This window comes from Staurois parvus, unplaced genomic scaffold, assembly GCF_062004578.1.
Source record: "Staurois parvus isolate SC_StPar_1 unplaced genomic scaffold, SC_StPar_1.0 ptg001652l, whole genome shotgun sequence".
NCBI classification, from domain to species: domain Eukaryota; kingdom Metazoa; phylum Chordata; class Amphibia; order Anura; family Ranidae; genus Staurois; species Staurois parvus.
This window is the reverse complement of record NW_028319448.1, coordinates 34868-57500: the sequence shown is the minus strand read 5'-3', so window position 1 is coordinate 57500 and position 22633 is coordinate 34868. Positions and strand designations below refer to the sequence as shown.

The following is a 22633-nucleotide window of genomic DNA, read 5'->3' as shown; positions in this document are numbered from 1 at the left end:
TCAAGAGTAAAACACCATAACAACTTCAAAAGAAATCATCAGGATTTGAACCTGTAACGTTAAGGTCATTACAATGTTAAGGCCCATGCACCAATCCTCTAAGCCACGGTCTTGTTGTGTCTGCGTTTGGCAGCCACCCCTTTCTACAATTTCAGGAAGAATATGTCATAAAAAAAAAGGGGATGGTGGGGATTTGAACCTACCAACCCCGCTCCAAAGGAGAGCAAGAACCCCCAAAGCCAAAGACCAGCTGATTAGAATTGTTGGTACCAGACTTTAAATATCAAAATTTAGCAGTATGACCATTAAAGACAGCGTTCAAGATTTGAACCCTCAACCTCAAAAATGTTCAAGTTTACTGGTCTGGAACTAAACCACCATGCTAAAGCTTAAGTGATGGCTTGCTTGTTTGCAGTTAGCCTTTTCAACCTCAATTTCAGGCCTTAGAAGCTATTAAACGGTAGGAACCAAGATTCGAACTGCCAACCTTAAAAAAAAAAATAAAATCTAAAGCGTAGTGGGCAGCAAAGAAACATCTGAGCCAAAGCCCAGCTTGAGGTTTTTGGTTTTTCCAGATGACTATTTAACATTAATTTTGGGAGTAAATAAATGATTAAATATTAATTAGCATTAACAAGTTTTAAGGTGACCACAAATGTGTGATACTCCATAAACACATTGGGCACTCAGCCCTTTAACCCACAATTACAGGGGCAAGAAGTTATTAAAAAGGAGGAAATAAGATTAGAACCTGCAATTCTAAAAACCTCTAAAGCATGGGGGGTTGTATAGAATCCACTGGGCTAAAACCCAGTTTGAGCTGAAAGCCATTTGCAGACAGACCTTTGAATATCAATTTTGGGAGTAAAACATCACTAAACATAAAATAGTATAAACAAGATTCAGCCAGATGACCACAAAAGCTGAAGATTCCATAGATACACACCAAACCCCTGAGCCCAATTCCTGTTTGCATTCTGGTTGGGCAGTCAGCCCTTTGAACTTCAATTTCAGGGGTAAGAAGCAAATAAAAGGGAAGAACCAAGATTTGAACCGGCAAACCCAAAACATTTTTGACTATGGGGGCTGTAAATAAACCACTAGTCCAAACTTCCAACTGAGTGTCGCATGAAGATCTTTGAACATAAATTTTGTGGATGAACCCATAATTTTTCATAATTCAGTCAAATTTCCATGAAAACTCCATCCTCCATAGATATGCGCCAAACCCCTAAGCCAGATTTTTGTTTGCATTCTCGTTGGTCAGTCGGCCCTTTGAACTTCAATTTCAGGGGTAAGACATGAATAAAAGGGAAGAACCAAGGTTTGAAATGGCAACCTCACAACTTTTATGAGTACTGAGGGCTGTATACAAACCACTAGACCAAGACCCCAACTTAGACCTTAGAGTGATCATCTTTAGTTGAACTTATTATTTTGTAATAATTGAGTCAAGTTTGATAGATCCGCACCATACCCCTGAGGCAGAGGTCTGCTTGGGTTCCAGCTGGGCAGTGGGTCCTTTGAATCTCAATTTCAGGTGTAAGAAGCTATTAAAAGGGAAGCATTAAGATTTGAACCTACAACCCCAATGTCCTCCAAGGCAAAGGGCGGTGGGGTGTATAAATAAACCACTATGCCACTATCCAGGTTGCTCTTTTCATATTTTGCATAAATATCTTTTAACATTAGTTTTGGGCATAAACCATCAATATAAACATGACTTAGTCAGTTGACCACAAAAGCACCATTCTCCATGGATAAGCACCAAACCCCCCAAGCCAGAGGACTGCTTGTCTTCAATTTGGGCAGTCAACCCTAAGAATCTCAAATTCAGGGATTTTAGATTCAAATTGGCAACTTCAGGATGCTCATATGTGCACAGGGGGCCATTAAGCCAGGAGCTATTCAAAAGGGAGACCCAAGATTTGAACCGGGCTCCTACAGATTTCTAGGGATAAGGGGGGTGTAAATAAACCACTAAGCCAGGATGCAGCTTGAGTAGTTTAGTATTTGCATTCAGAATTTTGAACATCAATTTTTCCAGTCAAACATTTAAAGGCATAATCTAGATTTTATCAGGCAGCCACAAACACTCAACACACGGACATGCACTAAAACCTTTAACCAAAGGTCCATTAATTTTATGAGCAGTCAGCTCTTTGAGCTTCAATTTCAGGGGGTAAGAAGCTATTGAAAGGGTGGAAACAAGTTTCGAACCAGCAACCTTAAATGGGCCTTAAGCACAGGGACCTGTAATGTAACCTCTGCACCAGAATCCCAGCTGTGCCCTAAGTGTTTTCAAACAGATTATTGAACATCACTTTCGGAAGTAAAACATCAAATATTAAAAAAGAATAGCCAAACTATACACCATAAAACAACACCAAACCCTACTTGTTTAATTGAACAGACAGCCTTGTGAACCTCAAAGTCAATGGAGAGAAGGGAAAGGTTGAACTGGCAACTCCAAAGCAATCCTTAGAGTGAGGAGATGAAGAGAATCAGCTGTGCCATTGAGCAGATTTGCCAAACATCCCTTGTTGGAGGAACAGGTCATTAACCAAATAACATTCAGCTCAACAAACATCGGCGTTCAGTACTCCATGGGCAAGCTCCAAACCGCTGAGCCAGAAATTGGCTTGAGTTTGGGTTGGGAAGTCCTTTAAACTTCAGTTTCAGAGGTGAGAAGCTATTAAAGGGTAGAAACCAAGATTTGAACCTGTGACTCCAAAACAGTCTTAGTTGTTCAACAGGCTGTAAAGAAACCACTGAGCCAGAAGACAAGTTGAGCTTTTGCTTGCAGAAAAAGCTTTGAGCATCAATTTTGAGGGTAAAATAAAAAAATAAAAAGCTTTAGACTCAAGGTTCAGTCAGGCAACCACAAAAGCTCTGTAAACAAGAGTCAACTAGACAGTCACAAGTGCTCACAGACACACACCAAGCCTCTGAGCTAGAGGTCTGTTTGTGCTTGGTGTGAGCAATCAGCCCTTTGAACCTCAATTTCAAGGGTGAGAAGCTAATAAACCGAGATTAGAAAAGTCAACCACAAAACAAGTGAAGCAGGTTGTTAAACCACTATGCCAGAACCTCGCCTGTGGATAGGTTGCAGACAGACCTTTGAAGATCACTTGTAGAAGTATAAAAATCATTAAATAACAAAACTCTTCCAGGTGACCACAAACATTCTGTTCTCCAGAAACACGCAATAAACTTCCCAGCCGGACAACTACTTCCTGCTAATTGTCCTTTAGAACCTTGAATTCAGGGCAGAAATACTACTAAAAGGAAGGAACCAAGCTTTGAACCAGGAACCCCGCAGAGGGATTAAGTACAAAAGACTGTGTAGAAACCACTGTGCCAGAACCCAAACTTAGCCATAGACTGCAAACAGACCTCTGAGCATCACTTTTGGACGTAGGAAAGCATTACACAGCAACCAACATTCAGCCAGGCTACCACAAACGCTGAATACTCTATGGCCATGCACCAAACCCTTGCTTGTCTTCGGGTTGGGAGGCCAGCCCTTTGAGTCTCAGTTTCAAGGATAAATAGCTATATAAAGGGAGTAATCAGGATTTGAACCAACACCCTCAAAACTCTCAAGGAAAAGACTTTGAAGAAACCACAAAGCCACAAGCCGGCACGATAGCTACTCTTTTACTTTGGAACTGTAAAAAAAAAAATCATCAGTCATTAAAAAAGCATAACGAAGATTAGACAAGGGAACCCCAACAGCTCTTCACATCATAGACTGGCAGGAAACCCTTGAGCCAAAGCTCAGCTTACATTTAGAATGGACAGTCAGCCTTTTGAACCTCAAATTTAAGGGTGAGAAGCTGTTAAATGAGAAGAACCAAGATTCAAACCGGCAACTCCAAAAAACACTGAAGTGTAGAGGGCTGGAAAGCAACCACTATACCAGAGTCCAGGGAGAACTGCACATCCTTTGCAAACAGACCTTTGTGCATTACTTTTGAAAGTAAACCATCAATAAAAATTAAAATACCGTGTATTCAGATAGGCAACCGCAAACACTGCATGGACACGCACCAAATCCCTGGTCTAGATGTCTGCTTGTTTATGTTTTAGGTCATCACAGAGTTCAAGGGGGCGCTCTTTACATCTGGAGGAAAATACATTTAATCTCCAAACACGGAAAGGTTTCTTCACAGTAAGAGCTGTGAGAATGTGGAATAGACTCCCTCAAGAGTTGGTTGTGGCCAGCTCAGTGGATTGCTTTAAAAAAAAAAGTCCTGAATTGTTTCCTAGATACACAGAATAGAACTGGATATAACATTTATAGGGAAAGTCGATCCAGGGAATATACGATTGTGCCTTGGGGGATCAGGAAGGAATTTTTCCCCTCCAGGAGCAAATTGGATCATGCTTTGCTGGGTTTTTTTGCCTTCCTTTGGATCAACTGTGGGTGTAGGATTATACCTTTTTTTTTTTTTTTTTTTTAATGGTTGAACTGAATGGACTTTTGTCTTTTTTCAGCCAGACTAACTATGTAACTCAGCTCTTTGAACCTCAGTTTCAGAGGTGAGACACTTTTAAGAGGGGGAACCAAGATTTGAACCAACATCCCCAAAAAACTCCTAAACGCATGGTGTTGTAGCGAGACCACAATTAGCTTGCAAACAGACCTTAGAACAAATTTGGGTGTAAATCATCACCAAACATATAAAAAAGCATATTCAAGATTAAGGTAAAAAAACACAAGCACTCAAAGCTCCATGGATGCCCAACAAATTTCTGAGCCAGAGGACTGCTTGTGCTTGGTTTGGGCAGTCAACCCTTTGGGGTGAGAAGCTGTTAAAAGAGAGGAACTAAAGTTTGAACCAGCCACCCCAAAAAATTCTCAAGTGTGGTGGGTGGTATAACAGTGACCACACATGTTTAGGTAACTTAAACATTGGATCATTGACTTAGAAAGCTTGGTATGTCAAATTATGATTTATGAGACCCTCGGCATTAATCCCCGGTGCTACGGGTATTTTCCCGAGTGTTTATTCCCCTTGTGTTTTCTACAGTGGATAAGGACCTTGAACTCTTCCACGTCTTATAGAGGGCCGTGGATCACACCTGGAGCAGATGGGCAATTAAGCTGACATTTTGGAGATCCTGGTTGAGTAGAGTTGATGATAATGATGACACCTGGAAACGTCCCTTATTATATGAAGACGGCCAGCTGGCTTATAGCCTGGAGTGGATCCATCAGCGATCTTGAAGCCAATACACACACACAGATCGTTGCCATTCATTATGACCTTCTAGATCTTCACACCTCTTCCAGGTAGGTGACGAATAAAGAGCCTTCCCCATATGTCATCTTTCACCAAGCAGCAGCCCCCTCCTAGGTTTAAAAATGAGCACCTGTAGCCTATCAAGGTGTTCAGGACTCTCGTATTCGATCTCAAGTCAATTTATCAACATTTTCAGAGAGCTCTTACCCATTTAGCTACTGCCACCTCCCGGGAATGGAATTCTCATACTTCTTTAGTACTCTATGGAGACCAGATCAGGGGCGGACTGACCATTTGGAAACGCAGGAACTGCCCGAGGGCCCAGGGTCAGTAGGGGGCCCCATGAGATGCCCCTGGTACCTTTTTCATAGGCTTTTTGTAGTTTGGGCAAGGACACAGAGGCCCCATGATCCCCTATTGCCCGGGGGCCCATGAATTGTCAGTCCACCCCGGTTCAGATGTAGGAGTTTGAGTACTTGGCTTAGGGTGAAGTGTCTGAGAGATGTCACGTAAGATTTCCATCATGAGTGATATTTTGTATATTACAGACTGGCCAAAATGGATGAACAATATCCTCACCTTACAGGTTTGGGCAGTGGATTAGACCTTACAGCCTTCCCTAGCAAGGTGGTCAGGAGCTGACCATAGGATATAAGCAGCCTGCACTAGGATTTGGTCTCAGGTCTATTTTCTTTAACCACTTGCCTACCGGGCACTTATACCCCCTTCCTTACCAGGCCAATTTTCAGCTTTCAGCGCTGCCGCACTTTGATTGACAATTGCGCGGTCATGCAACATTGTACCCATATGAAATTTTGATCATTTTTTTCTCACAAATAGAGCTTTCTTTTGGTGGTATTTAATCGCCACTGGGCGCTTTACTTTTTGCGCTATAAATTAAAAAAAGTGCAAAAAATTTGAAAAAAAAAAAAAGTTTATTTGTTTCTTTTATAAAATTTTTCAAACAGGTATTTTTTCTCCTTCACTGATTTGCGTTGATGAGGCGGCACTGATGGGCACTGATAGGCAGCACTAAAGGGCACTGATAAGCAGTACTAATGAGGTGGCACGGATAGGCGGCACTGATAGACAGCACTAATTAGGGGTCACGGATAGGCGGCACTGATATGCAGCACTGATAGGTGACACTGATGATGGGTACTGATAGACGGCACTGACTGGCATCACTTCTGGGCACTGACTGGCGGCACTGACTGGCACAACCCCTGGGCACTGACTGGTGGCACTGACTGGCAGCACTGGTGGGTGGCACTGGTGGGTGGGCACAGGTGGGTGGCACTGGTGGGCACAGGTGGGTGGCGCTGGTGGGCACAGGTGGGTGGGCACAGGTGGGTGGCACTGCTGGGCACATGTAGGTGGCACTGCTGGGCACAGGTAGGTGGCACTGCAGAGTGGCACAGGTGGGGGCACTGCTGGGCACAGGTGGGGGCACTGCTGGGCACAGGTGGGGGCACCGCTGGGAATGGGTGGGCGGGGCTAGTGGGCGCACAGCTGATCGGAACTTGCGGGGGTCACTGCTGGGCACCGATCATCAGGGCACTGATCATCAGTGCCCTGATGATCGGTGCAGATCCCCGCTCTGACAACTGCCGGTTCTCGGCAGTACTTTCCTCACGATCTGACAGCGTGAGGAAAGTGCAGCCGAGAACCGGCACTTGCATTTTCCTGTGATCAGCGTGTCATTGGACACCGCTGATCACGTGGTAAAAGGCCGGTGGGATCGGCCTTTCACCACATCTCGTGATCAGCTGTGTCCGTAGGACACAGCGATCACGGAGATCGCCGGGTGCGCGCCCCCTGGGGCGCGCAGGAGAGCGCGTTCTGGGAGGACGTCATATGACGTCCACTCAGAACTGGCCGGCCGCGGTGAAGCCGTCATTCGGCTATGCGCGGTCGGCAAGTGGTTAAAGAAGATCTTAACCACTGAGCCACTGCCAATTCTCAAACACAAAGCTTCTCATTTTCCTACTTCAGAAATACCCTATATAGACCAGAGGTCAAGTATAAAACACAAGGGTGATGCTGAAACAGCTTCGTGGGAACCTAGCACTATGGAAACCACTACAAATACTTACTATTACTTTCAGTTGGCTACACATTATACAATTTTCCTGTTCAATTTCCTTTAGATTTACCTTCATCTATGTAGTGCACGTGCCTGACTGGCTGCATACAATGTGAAAGTGTTTAGGTTTGACCTCATAGTATATGATTTTGGTAAACCTAAAGGAAAATGTACAAATAAAAATGATACAATGTGTAGCCGGCTTTGCCTGACCCCTCAGACCCCGTTATAGGGTGACATGAGGAGTCACCAGGAAGGGAATAATGACACCCAATAATCTTGAATATCGATGTTTCTTTTTCCCGGCTCCTTCTCATTTTAGGATACAACCCCATCGTATGCGTAGGTGGGGCGGTAACAATAGCTGTATATTTTAGATCTTAGACTGTCAGGGCTCCGGGTATGACCAGAGGTGTGTGGACCGACACAGGGAAACACAGAATTCAGGTATAGCGTGTAAAACAATATCATTTATTAAGGGCAACACAAACATAAACGCAGTGCAACAAACCAAACCCAAAACTAACACAGATACATACAACAAGGCGCAACAAGCCCAAACCTTAACTGATATATATATAAATATGGAGAACAACGTAGTCAGGCGGGCTGGGTCGGTAGCTAACGGACAGACAAGGTACAAGGAGTAGGCAGAAGATTGGTCAGGAGTAGCCGAGGTCGGTGCAGGCAGAGTTCAGGCAGAGTCAGGATCAGGCAGGAAGCAGACAGGATGCAGGTACAGGGGCTCATGGGAACAATACACCAAGGCCCTGACTACAGGCCTGGCCATTCCTTAAATACACCTCCTGCAATCAGCCTCAGGTGATGGCTTGATTGCAGGAGTGAGCTTCTGGCTGCTGAGAGCACCCGCTGGCCAGCCATGGTACTGCAGCCCACAAGGCAGGTGAGTCCCACCACCATTGGCGAGTCCATTCCTGACACTGACCCTGTCAGGGTAAGGAAGCCGCGCATTGGCGCACATCTATACGCCAACAATGGGTACCCATCGGCCATGGCAGTGTGCATGCCGGCATGCACAGGCGGGCTATTTATACCCCTGCTGCACTTGAACCTATGCTTTCTGGTCTACTACGTTCTGTGCTTGTTGCTTTGTATCTTGGCTTCAGTTACCTGCCTGATTTGACCTGACCACGATTGAACTCTGCCTGCACCGACCCGGCTCATCCCTTGACTATCCGCTTGCCTGCTTCCTGTACCTGATCTGCCCGATTGATCCTGACCCGGCTTGTCTGACGATTCAACCTCTCTTGCCTGTGACTATCTCTGGCTGCCAGCTGCCACGGTTGTCCAAACCTCCACTATACCTTCCTGCTGCTGTACCTGCTCACCTGCATCCGCAACTGACCTGCATCCTGGTCTTCCGGGTCAGCACCTGCCTGCTGTCCCCTCTCGTGCCTCTCCTGGCTCAGTGCCTTCTGTTCACCCTATCGGGTCCCGAGCGGGAGTGGTAAGAGGACACCCTCCTCTCCCCAACCAGGTATGTGATAGACCCCCTGGAAAAGAGGTGCCTGCGTCACCGACAGCAACCAATCAGCTTCCAGTTCTTTTGTATGTACAACTCTCACAATGGAACCAGACAGCTGATTGGATGTACCGGCTTTCTTAAATAAACCTTTTTATTGGTTTACAGCAACCAATGAGATTTAAATCTGCACTCGGATGGATGAAACTGGAGATTTCATTACTGAATCTGATCACTATGGCATAAAATGGTTCCCATATCAGACAGGTTGATAAATAGAAAAGTATGGGGGATGCCATGGCTGGTTCCAGACCCAGAAAATGATAAGAAGCAGGGTATAAACCTGGACCCTTTTCTCAGGTCAGACTCAGAAATCACTGAAGCATCTGCATGACATTCAGGGAACTAGCATTGTTAATCTCTTAACACCCGCCATATGCAATGTGGTGTAGCACTACCCCCTCGAGGGCCACTGTGTTTCTAGGTCCCCCTAAGCCCCACACAGCCAGGCAACACGCATTTTCCACACTTGCATCCACAGTCAGTGAACAGTTCGTGAGCTTGGTTTTTGTGATTTTATTAGGGGAATTCACTTGGATTGGGTAATAGGGGTTATGGGATGCTCAACTTGACAGAATTAATGCACAGGGACAACTTCCTTCCAATTTACAGAAACAGATCCAGGACTGTTGTTTTCCTTGAAAGTGGTCAGTCATTAAGGATCAGTAACAACGGCCCCTTCCAGGCCAGGGACCCTTTCTGATAGTTAGCTTTGATTGTTGCAAACTACATGCAGCGACGTCTCCTCTCCCCTGTAGAACTGCCAGCCGCAGCCCAGCCCCCCAAAACCTAGGGGACCCCTCCCAAGCCACCGACAGTCTTCTCTGCACTCCATCTTCCACCCGACTCCCCTTGCCAGCCTGACTATCCCATATTTATGGGTTGGTCCACCACTCAACCAAGGCTTCCAAACCTGGGATTAGTTAGACTCCCATAAACATGCAGATTAGGTCTCCACCCCTTCCACCTACTTGCTTCTGGAAGCTTCCATGGTTCTCCAGAGCCAGATGGTACTCTAGCCTAGTAGCACACTACAGTGGCAACATGGCAGTGTGCCTTAGTCTGCTTTTCCACATCTATGTTTTTGGCTGGTGCCATTATGTTGTACTGCAAGCATGCTCAGTTCATGCCCCCCAGCACTGTGACTGTGCTGTCACCAACAGCTCTAAGTCAACACGTAATGATTGGGAGCTGGTAAGACAGGCTCTTGATCACATGATCACTGTGACAGCCAATCACAGTCATCACATGCTCAAGAAGCCAATGTAGCACCTCCATTGGTGTGATCTTTTAAAGGGACCAGGTCCCAATGGAGTTCACCAATTGCAGCACCCCCATAACTTTCCCATGACAGAGTCACTTGAAGAACGAGTGGGATTGCCACTTAGCCACCAATCAACTTGGTGGCTAAAAGGCGACACATCCGGTTCTTAGTGCTGACCCACGAGATCCAAAGAATTAACACTCTTCCAGACAAAATAACGACAAAACACTTTTATTTCAAAACACTTTATTCCATAAAACATTCTGAAATGAAAAGGACACAGTATTATATACACAATCCACCACTGTCTGAACACAAGTCTGACTCATTCCTCCAGGTCTATTATAGGAAATATGGATGGTCTGCTCTATCTGTATGTTGACCCTGGGCTGTTCCTCAGCTCTCCTCCACCGTATTTCTCTACCCGGGGAAATATAGAAAGTCTGGTCTATCTGTATGGAGGTCCCAGGCTGCTCCTTAGTTATTCTCCTCCATATTGTCTACTATGGGAAACATGGATAGTCTGGTCTGTCTTTATGGTTGTTCCTTAGTTTACATCCACCATATTCTCTACTATCAAATCTATGAACAGTCTGGTCTATCTGTATGGAGGTCCTTGGCTGTTCCTTAGTTCTTCTCCATCATATTGTCTACTATGGGAAATATGGACAGTCTGGTCTATCTGTATGGAGGTCCTTGGCTGTTCCTTAGTTCTTCTCCATCATATTGTCTACTATGGGAAATATGGACAGTCTGGTCTACCTTTAGTACCCTGGGCTGTTTCTCTGCTCACATTTACCATGGCAACTAAAAAAAGAATGTAGTTTGCAGCTCTGAAATACTTTGTCTTTATTTTTGCTGAGGATTTGTCACCTTACTCCAGACTTTCTCAATCATTTTTTACCCAGAGGACATTTATCAGGTCTTAAGTAACCCCACTGGAGGTCAGTGGGAAAAATGGACTACTGTTGCCATGCCGCTGGTTCTGCCAAGAACCATGATGTTGGCTCCGGAACTATGCAGGCATCAGGAAGCTGAAGCCCCCTAACAACCTCTGAAGGAACCCTAGTGTTCCGTGGGACCCTGGTTAGAATATATCTTGCAGTCTTATCCATTACTGCTGTGAAATTGCTCAAGGTGCCTGAACCCTTTCCCAGTCTTCCCATTTTGTTTTTAAACTTATTATTTGGGGAAGAAACAGGCAGCAGTTTTATGAAATGACGAGTGATTGTCTAGATGTTTATCAACAGCCCTCCTTCTGCATTTTGCCAATGCCCTGGTTGTGTGTTCTTGTTCTAAGAAAAGTGAGAAATAATAAAGGAGATTGATCTGAGTTGCGATCATATGGTGGGGGTGGGGCGTTTTGCAATGGCCTGCAGCATCTAAACATCAATAAGTAGAGATGCCAATACACTATCCCAAAGCACAAGGCTTGCTAAGACCCACTGTTCTAATGATCAGAAGCCATGACATTCTGGGAGTTGTAGTCCCTCACTAGCTGGAAGGATGCAGGTTGTCCTACCACCTCTATATGTAGAGGTCCACTATAGAGGAAATGAGGTTTACTGGCTTTGCAGCTGAAACATGAAGATGTTGGAATCTTCAGGAATCTCAGACAGGGGAACAATCCTTCCTGACAGCCCATGACCCCATGATCAATCCTTCCTGACAGACCATGGCCCCATGATCATTCCTTCCTGACAGACCATGGTCCCATGATCATTCCTTCCTGACAGACCATGGCCCCATGATCATTCCTTCCTGACAGACCATGGCCCCATGATCAATCCTTCCTGACAGACCATGGCCCCATGATCAATCCTTCCTGACAGACCATGGCCCCATGACCAATCCTTCCTGACAGACCATGGCCCCATGACCAATCCTTCCTGACAGACCATGGCCCCATGATCAATCCTTCCTGACAGACCATGGCCCCATGATCATTCCTTCCTGACAGACCATGGCCCCATGATCATTCCTTCCTGACAGACCATGGCCCCATGATCAATCCTTCCTGACAGACCATGGCCCCATGATCAATCCTTCCTGACAGCCCATGGCCCCATGACCAATCCTTCCTGACAGACCATGGCCCCATGACCAATCCTTCCTGACAGACCATGGCCCCATGATCAATCCTTCCTGACAGACCATGGCCCCATGATCATTCCTTCCTGACAGACCATGGCCCCATGACCAATCCTTCCTGACAGACCATGGCCCCATGACCAATCCTTCCTGACAGACCATGGCCCCATGATCAATCCTTCCTGACAGACCATGGCCCCATGATCATTCCTTCCTGACAGACCATGGCGCCATGATCATTCCTTCCTGACAGCCCATGGCCCATTGATCAATCCTTCCTGACAGCCCATGGCCCCATGATCATTCCTTCCTGACAGACCATGGCCCCATGATCATTCCTTCCTGACAGACCATGGCCCCATGATCAATCCTTCCTGACAGCCCATGGCCCCATGATCAATCCTTCCTGACAGACCATGGCCCCATGATCAATCCTTCCTGACAGCCCATGGCCCCATGATCACCTTGCACAGGAGCTAGAACTAAGGTAAAACTCCAGAAAAGAGAGCAATCCCATGCTGGTTAGCCATAGCCATTGGAAGGGTTTAAGCAAATCTAGCAATGGGGTTATACTGAGCAGACCAAGGGCACTTGCTGACATTTCCCTAATTAAAGCTAAGGGGGTGGTCTGCTTTCTCAATGATCACGTTTAGTCCCATTGTTTTAATAAGAATCCAACTATAGGACTTGCTGTGCAGTAAAGGACACTAGGGACACCTAAGGACGCTGCCAGGTATGCCTGTAATTGTCCCCAAGTTCTGAGCAGGTTTTGGGAAGGGGCCAAGGTGTGCAGGAATGGGGTGCATTCTGGGGAATTCCTGTCTGCACACTGTGCTTTGTGGCCGGGGCTGCAAGAAATCCAGACTTATCAATCATGAATGCAGATCAAAATGCAAGAGGTCATTTATTTTATTAAAATATAAAAAATAGACTGTTTAGTAGGTAATTTAATAACAAAACTGGAGCTTTTTTTTTTTCTTTGAATAGCGTGTATATGGGGAATGGTAAAATGGCAGACAAGCTGCATCATGTCATAAGGTCACTTTTACCATTTTATTGCTTTTTTCTATTAAATAAGACTGGGCACTCACCGATGGCCTTGTACAACCCGCTGGGTGGTCCTGATCATAATACTGTGTGCCAAGGCAGGCTGGGCCCAATGCATAGCATGTAGTCACACCATCTGTGAGTACCCAGCCTAAGGGGGGCAGAGGGTCTGGGGGCGACAGGTATGAGATATATGAACATTTTAAGGCCATTTGAGCGATGGGATGATAGATCATAATAACCAGACACCACAAAAGTGACCAAGGAACGCAATGGAAGCCACGAGATACTCAGTGGAAGGTCTGGTTTAGCATGGTGGGGGAAGATTTTATACATCGGATAGTTAAGGCCACAAACCAGTAACATAATATGAAAGAATACTCAGCATGAAGAACAAGGAAGAGGGGTTGACTTGGCCATCATTACATGGCATTGCTATAAGGCAGCAGTGGAGGCTATTAGGCCTAGAGGCAGTTTACATGGACCTCTGATCTGTACGTACTGAATATGGGCTGCTGTGCACATGTCATAGTCCTACAGGTCAGGACAGACCAGGTTTATACAGATGAGAAATGTTATCAATCAACTGATAATGGAACAAGACCTGTAATGATCGGGTCCCCTGACTGATCTCTTCATAGGTCAGGATGAATGAGGTTTATTCAGGTAAAAACATGTATCAATTGTCTGACAATAGAACAAGACTTGTACTGATAGGAATCCCTTCATACGAGGGTTATCAATCGTCTGACAATAGAACAAGACTTGTACTGATAGGAATCCTTTCATACGAGGGTTATCAATCGGATGACAATAGAACAAGACTTGTACTGATAGGAATCCCTTCATACGAGGGTTATCAATCGTCTGACAATAGAACAAGACTTGTACTGATAGGAATCCTTTCATACGAGGGTTATCAATCGTCTGACAATAGAACAAGACTTGTACTGATAGGAATCCCTTCATACGAGGGTTATCAATCGTCTGACAATAGAACAAGACTTGTACTGATAGGAATCCCTTCATACGGGGGTTATCAATCGTCTGACAATAGAACAAGACTTGTACTGATAGGAATCCCTTCATACGAGGGTTATCAATCGTCTGACAATAGAACAAGACTTGTACTGATAGGAATCCCTTCATACAAAGGTTCTATAGGTCAGGATGGATGAGGTTTATAAAGGTAAAGACATGCATCAATCGGCTGACAAAAGAACAAGACTTGTACTGATAGGAATCCCTTCATACGGGGGTTATCAATCGTCTGACAATAGAACAAGACTTGTACTGATAGGAATCCCTTCATACAAAGGTTCTATAGGTCAGGATGGATGAGGTTTATAAAGGTAAAGACATGCATCAATCGGCTGACAAAAGAACAAGACTTGTACTGATAAGAATCCCTTCATAGGAGGGTTATCAAGCGTGGATGGATGAGGTTTATTTAGGTTAGAAAGGAATCAGCTGATAATGTAACAAGACTTGTCACCATAGGGATTCCAGACTGATCTCTTCCTATGATGGCTCTATAGGTCAGGACAGATGAGGTTTTGTCTCAGTTCACACTGCTGCAACTTTGCATGCGACAACTGAACCCCCATTTATTTCAGGTTCTGCCTTTCCGATCACCAAGACTCAAGTTGCAGCGAACTTTAAAAAAAACAACTTCCTGTGCTACGATGAGGGGACCCGAGTGCAATAAACTCCTCAAGACGCATAACAGTCGCAAGCAAGTCACATGGCGCAGTCATAATGGGAATCGCACGACAATGGGGTCGCAGCAGTGTGAACAGAGACATATGTATCAATCAATGGTTCTGTAAATTTGAACAGATGAGGTTTATTGAGATTAAAAATGTTTCTCTTCGCTGATAATGTAACACAATGTATCAATCTGCTGATAATGTAACACGATGTAACAATCTGCTGATAATGTATCACGATGTATCAATCTGCTGATAATGTAACAATCTGCTGATATTGTAACACAATGTATCAATCTGCTGCTAATGTAACACAATGTATCAATCTGCTGATAATGTAACACAATGTATCAATCTGCTGATAATGTAACACAATGTATCAATCTGCTGATAATGTAACACAATGTATCAATCTGCTGATAATGTAACACGATGTATCAATCTGCTGATAATGTAACAAGACTTGTAATGATAGGAATCCCCTCATAGGAGGGTCCTATAGTTCAGGGCGGATGACATTTATTTAGAAATGGATCAGTCTGCTGACAACGTAAGAGCTCTTCACACCTAACACAGTGGGCTGCATTTTGGACCACATTCCAGCTGCATAGATAGTCCACAATCCAGGCTATCCTATGGGCATAGTTGATGCCATTGCAGTGCAGCACGGTGCAGCAAAGTACAGCAAGCTGCATTTTTCCGCACCACAGACATGCAAAAATGCATGTAAGCGCACTTCAACGCATCACAGTGCACATAGAAGCCCAAAGAAAGAAAGAAGAAGGAAGTGACCTCACAGTGCAAATGCAGATAGAAAAGCACACGTCAACGGCATGTAAACGCATAACAAATGCATGCTTTAGGTACAAGGAAAAGCCTCGCAGTTACATGCAGTTCTGGTTTGAATGGGCCCTAGCAAGACTTGTCACCATAGGGATTCCAGACTGATCTCTTCCTATGATGGTTCTATAGGTCAGGACAGATGAGGTTTATTTAGGTTAGAAATGTATCCATCCGTTGATAGTGTAACAGGACCTGTAATGGTCGGGACTCCAGCCTGATCGCTTCATATGAGGGTTCTATGGGTCAGGAGGGATGAGGTTTATTCTCATTAGAAAGGTTTCTATCAGCTGATAATGTATCAGTCTGTATCAGTCTGTATCAGTCTGCTGATAACATAACAGGGATTCCAGGGATGATAGGGATTCCAGCCTGACCTCATCATATGAGGGTTCTATGGGTCAGGATAGATGAGGCAGTTTCTATAGGTCAGGACAGATGAAGAGGGTTCTATGGGTCAGGACAGATGAGGAGGGTTCTATGGGTCAGGACAGATGAAGAGGGTTCTATGGGTCAGGACAGATGAGGAGGGTTCTATGGGTCAGGACAGATGAAGAGGGTTCTATGGGTCAGGACAGATGAGGAGGGTTCTATGGGTCAGGACAGATGAGGAGGGTTCTATGGGTCAGGACAGATGAAGAGGTTAGAAATGTATCCATCCGCTGATAATGTAACAGGACCTGTAATGGTCAGGACTCCAGCCTGATCTCTTCATATGAGGGTTCTATGGGTCAGGACAGATGAGGAGGGTTCTATAGGTCAGGACAAATGAGGAGGTTTCTTCAGATTGGAAATGTATCCATCCGCTGATAATGTAACAGGACCTGTAATGATCAGGACTCTAGCCTGATCTCTTCATATGAGGGTTCTAGGGGTCAGAACAGATGAGGAGGTTTCTGTAGGTCAGGACAGATAAGGAGGGTCTATGGGTAAGGACAGATGAGGAGGTTTCTTCAGATTGGATATGTATCCATCCGCTGATAATGTAACAGGACCTGTAATGGTCAGGACTTCAGCCTGATCTCTTCATATGAGGGTTCTAGGGGTCAGGACAGATGAGAAGGTTTCTGTAGGTCAGGACAGATGAGGAGGTTTCTGTAGGTCAGGACAGATGAGGAGGTTTCTGTAGGTCAGGACAGATGAGGAGGTTGCTATGGGTCAGGACAGATGAGGAGGTTTCTTCAGATTGGATATGTATCCATCCGCTGATAATGTAACAGGACCTGTAATGGTCAGGACTTCAGCCTGATCTCTTCATATGAGGGTTCTAGGGGTCAGGACAGATGAGAAGGTTTCTGTAGGTCAGGACAGATGAGGAGGTTTCTGTAGGTCAGGACAGATGAGGAGGTTTCTGTAGGTCAGGACAGATGAGGAGGTTGCTATGGATCAGGACAGATGAGGAGGTTTCTTCAGATTGGATATGTATCCATCCGCTGATAATGTAACAGGACCTGTAATGGTCGGGACTCCAGCCTGATCTCTTCATATGAGGGTTCTATGGGTCAGGACAGGTGAGGTTTATTCAGGTTAGAAATGTTTCTATCAGCTGATATGTAACAAGTCTTGCAATGATAGGGATTCCGGCCTATTCTCTTCCTTCCCATATACTCTCTTTTCTGGATTAGTATATAGCTGGGGTATGCCCCCCTCCCTTCCTTCCTTCCTTCCTTGGACCCCACATGGCCCATAGCTTTCATGTTACAAAGTTGAGGGATCTGATACATCAAGCGCATTCCTTGAGAACATTGCACATACCGTATACAAGACGTCAGAGGTTGGATGACCCTAGATCATCGGGTCAATGGGTGGGGTGAAGAACCCCCACAGATGGTGGCCAGTCATGTGCGTTATTATCTTCCAACAAATCAGTAAAAATAGCAATTAAACAAAGCAATCTAAAGAGGATCCGCTGAGATCTCCGGGCTTATTGCACCATCTCCAGAAATTGCAGCGAATGTACAAAACACCTCGGAGGTTCAGTTGCTCCCGCCCGCTCCTACAGCCTGTAAACATAGAATACTGATACTGGCGCAAGTTACCACAAATACAAAACGTCCCGATATTTACATCAACTCTCCATTATCCTACCACTACAGCCGCATCAAAAAACAAAAATTAAATACAAATATTAGATGAGATTTATCCGCATGAACTATGAACATCAGTATAATTTATAGAAGCTTGGTCCCAGAGAAACATTAGTCTTTGTGGTTAGAGCAGAGGATTCTGGGTAAAGGGCATTTCCTGGGCAGGTCCTTATACTCCGCGATGCATATGGCAGGAATAAGACGATGAGCTTGTAGCATCTTTAATTATAAAAGTAGATTTCCACTTATAAAACAACATTAAAATCTCAAATAAAAGCAAAAAAAAAAAGTAAAAGGTAACGTAGGATCCTGGAGCGTAAAATTGGACCGCTGCGGTTGGCAGAGAAGTCGGCACTCAGCTCCGAGTGCAGAAGTCAGAATACAGACTTGTAATAAATACTTATCTTGAAGAAGGAAAGTTTTGTGCCGGAATATCAGAAGCAACAAAGAGTCCAATCAAAGTCTCTCTTTGAGCTCGTCGCTCTGCGATTCCCTCCTGGATCTTCTAGATATACAGCGCTCCAGCCATACCACCGGACCTTGGCACAATAGAAGCACCCGCAGCTTGTCCGTCAGCAGGCACAGAGTGGACGCAGACCCATAAATCATTGCAGTACTTGTGCTTTGTCTATCCTGAGGGTATAACATCCATCAGAGGGCCTCTGACGCTGCTCCTTCATCTACCCATCGGGGGACCATCTCTCATCCCGCGCACTCACAGGTCTCCGTCTACTGGCGGTACGCAGAGTCTGAAGATCCTGTGGAAAGGAGCTCATTATGAGGAACATGTTTCACATACACAACACGGATCTAAGGTTAGCAATGACAGGTTAGCTTTAATCCACAGCAAAGTGCAAAGACAATTCAAGTTTTTAAGACTGAATAGTCAAGATGGGTCCAAGGACAATAAAATCCACTTAGAACATGTCATGGAGCTCACAGCTCTCTAGAGATGGCCTGAAAACTAACACCGGTATTCTAAAATGGAGACTACATAGAGGGCACCAACCTAGCGCCATATATGACCTTATTAAAAGCAGCGCCACTAATCTGATTCGTTTACAAGGATTGCCGCTGGACAGTCTATCTGCTCTCCAGAGGCAATCCTTCATGTGAAGTCCTGGACAAGAAGCAGCAGTCCCTCATGGACAGTGACAGGGCTGAGAGCAAGGAGAGAACTCATGAAGTGGACCTCCATAGAAGGGAGCAAAGGATGCTCCAGATGGTAACAGAGGCATCCTTGCAGCTCACTCTGGGCAACACCTCTGGGTAGCAAGGCGCTTACTATGGCAATGCATTTCAGAGTGGAATCCCCATTCGGGGTAGAATCTCCTTTGTCAAGCCTCTTTGAGGCTTGACAGATTGTCTTCCATCCCAAAATGCATTGCCAAAACTTCTTGCTACCCAGAAGTTTTGCACAGATTGAGCTATGAGGATTCCACTACCTGGTACCATATGATGGGATCCATCACTTCCTTCTACAGAGATCCATAAAGAGGCTTGACAAAGGATATTCCACCCCTAAATGGGATTTCACCCTGAAACATGGTAGATCTCCGTGGAAGGGAGCGATGGACCTGCCAGATGGTAACAACGGCGTCCTTGTAGCTCAGTCTAGGCAACGCTTCTGGGTAGCGTGTGCGGTACCACAGCAACATGTTTCAGGGTGGAATATGTCCTTCAGGTAGAATCCCCTTTGTCAAGCCTCTTTAAGGCTTCAAAAAAAGGGATTCCACTCCAAACTGCATTATCGTAGCTGACCTAAAAAAGTGTTGCCTAGATTGTGCCATGATGATGCTGCTACCTGCTACCCTCTGGTGGTCCATTGCTCTCTTCCATGGAGATCTAGAAAGTGGCTTGATAAAGGACACCCCACCCCAAAAGGGGATTCTAAAGGGCAGCTAAAGGATAGCTAGCAATGGCAGTCTATGCAACATTTCGGGGCAGCAAGAGGGATATTACAGCAACATATATTGAACTCGGTGTAGAGCTATTCACCCTGAGGTCATCACAGAGGACAAGGGGGCGCTCTTTACGTCTGGAGGAAAAGAAATGTAATCTCCAAACACGGAAAGGTTTCTTCACAGTAAGAGCTGTGAGAATGTGGAATAGACTCCCTCCAGAGTTGGTTGTGGCCAGCTCAGTGGATTGCTGTAGGAAAGTCCTGGATTCTTTCTTGGATACACAGAATATAACTGGATTATAACATTTATAGAGAAAGTTGATCCAGGGAATATCCGATTGCCTCTCGGGGGATCAGAAAGGAATTTTTTCCTCTGCAGGAGCAAAGTGGATCGGGCTTTGCTGGGTTTTTTAGCCTTCCTCTGGATCAACTGTTGGTGTCGGATTATAACAATTTTTTTTTTTAATGGTTGAACTGGATGGACGTTTGTCTATTTTCAACCAGACTAACCATGTAACTATGCAACATGTTTCAGTGTGGTATCCTCTTTGTCAAGCCTCTTTGGGCTTGACAAAGGGGATTCCACCCCAAAACATGTTCCCATGGCATCTCCCCTGCTACCCAGTTGCCTAGACTGTGCTGGGAAGATGCCACCACCTGTTATCATCTGGCAGGTCCTTTGGAGATCCACTGCAGTGTTCTCCTCCTAATCCTGGCCCTGCCCTTAAGGAACAACTTTCTTTCGCTGAGATTTACGAACAGTTTTTAAACCCACCTCTGTTCATTTGGAAAACCATTCACCTATAGGTTGGGTTTACATCCAATATTGCAGCTTTCATAACCCCACCGAATTCTTCTAGACAAACGTTTGCAAACGATGCCGTTGGCTTCATGGACTTACCTTGGTGGAGACTGCAGTGGGTGATCCCTGACTTTTAAATTCTTTGCTGTGATTTCCACGCGTGGACCCTGAAAAAACAAAACAGAGATTGTTTCGCAACTTACTTTTTAAACTTGGATTCATTTACCAGTTGGACTGGCCATTTCCTTTAGGTATCTCATGGAATTATCTGTCCTTTATCCCCTTCCAGGAAATCCCAACATTGGTGTAGTGAGCACAGCCGTCTCATTCAAGGAAAATTATACATTTATCAACAAGACGTTGCGGCACTCACTTGCTTCCTCATGATGTCCATTGCCTGCATGATGCACTTGGGGAGGAGTCCATGACTGCGGGCCAAGATGGCGGCTTGCTCCAGCGATATGCTTAACGTGCTCCTGAGCAGAACAGAAATACGTTAACGTTCGTCTCCCCTCAACAGAACACTGAAGGAGATCCTCTTCTATTACGCCTCACCAATGTGACTACAAAATGAGGAATAATCTGCCTGGTGTCCACAGAGAAGGGATGGATCAACTGCTATATGGGGGGAGGGGGGGGTTCTGAAAGTTGACTGCAAAAGTGGAATTACAAAAATGCGATTAGACATGTGCAGAACGAAAACATTTTTGGTTCATTTCGTATCGATTCGTTAGGTTGCTAATTTTGTCTTGTTGGATTCATAACGAAATTCATTCCCTTCCGTTTAGTTTTATTTTGTTTATTCTTTTTTGACCAGATTCAAATTTTTCCAATGGATTCAACGCATTCCAATCAAAGTTGAATTGAAAATATTGAATCAATCCAAATTCCTTGTGAAGAATAGCTGGCTCTATTCCATTCAGATTTTGGAAGACAGTAATATTGTTTCTATTTTATCCTATTCTATTATATTCTTTTATTTTCTATTCTATTCTGTTTTACTCTATTCTTTTAAAAATTCAGATTTCAAAAGACAGCTATACTCTACTCTATTGGTTTTCTATTCTGTTCTTTTGTTTTCTATTCCATTCTTTTCTATTCCATTCTTTTCTATTCTATCCTTTATTATTCTCTTCTGTTCCTTTATTTTCTACTCTATTTTGTTCTATTCTTTTATTTTTTATTCTTTTTGAAATTAGAATTTTGGAAGACGGCTATAAACTATTTTATTCTTTTCTATTCTTTTTGAAATTTGAATTTTGGAAGACAGCTATTGCCAGGGACCATCGCGACGCATGGGTCTACACATGCGTAGGCATCTGTCAAGACATACAGGTAGCAGGGCACTAGGACCCAGGCGCACATGTCGTCTTGACAGTACTAGGCAGGCACTGGGACCTAGGCGGCGTCGGTCAGGTGCAGGGCGGGCTACTTAAGCCAGCCCTGCACAGATGCTTGTTGCCGAATGGTCTTTTGTATCCTGTTGCCTGTGTAGTGAGTACTCTGATCTGGATTGTCTGACCTTGTTGCCTTCTCCTGTCCTGACCCCTTGGCTTGCCTGACTCTGCTCCTGGATGTTCCCTTATAGATCTGATCTTTTGGTATTGACCCTGCGTGTGACCCGACTATCCTTTGCCTATCGTCTTGTACCTCACCGACCCGCTAGTTACCGACCCAGCTTGTTTGACTCTGACTTTGCTCATCCGTCCATCCATCCCTCAGGGATCCCTGGGCTCCCTCACATCAGACTCTTAACCCGCTGGAGCCCTTGGCAGACTCCTCTACCTCTGGTAGAGATACCTAGCAGCTGCGACCTGGTCCCGGAGCGCTCCAAGTCCATCCCCACCATCAGGGGCCCTGGTGAACAAGTGCTCCGGTACTTAGACTCCGCACTCTGGGGAGGCTCTTTCAGGGGACTGATAGAGGTACTGTCAGGCGGTCCGTTACAGCTATATTCTATATTCTTTTCTATTCTTTTAAAAATTAGAATTTCGGAAGACGGCTATATTCAA

General features: G+C 45.0%; 1 protein-coding gene across 1 annotated transcript in view; it reads right to left on the bottom strand.

Moving 5' to 3' along the window:
• Positions 1 to 10371: 10371 nt before the first annotated feature.
• The window catches only part of LOC149434852 (phosphatidylinositol 3,4,5-trisphosphate-dependent Rac exchanger 1 protein-like), a 45483-nt gene continuing 33221 nt past the window's right edge, over positions 10372 to 22633 (bottom strand). The window contains exons 21-23 of the mRNA XM_089663308.1: positions 20995 to 21097; positions 20721 to 20788; positions 10372 to 18674 (exon numbers count right to left, since the gene is read on the bottom strand). Of these exons, the coding sequence (XP_089519434.1) occupies positions 18632 to 18674; positions 20721 to 20788; positions 20995 to 21097 (214 nt within the window). The 3' untranslated portion in view covers positions 10372 to 18631. The remainder of the gene's footprint in view (positions 18675 to 20720; positions 20789 to 20994; positions 21098 to 22633) is intronic.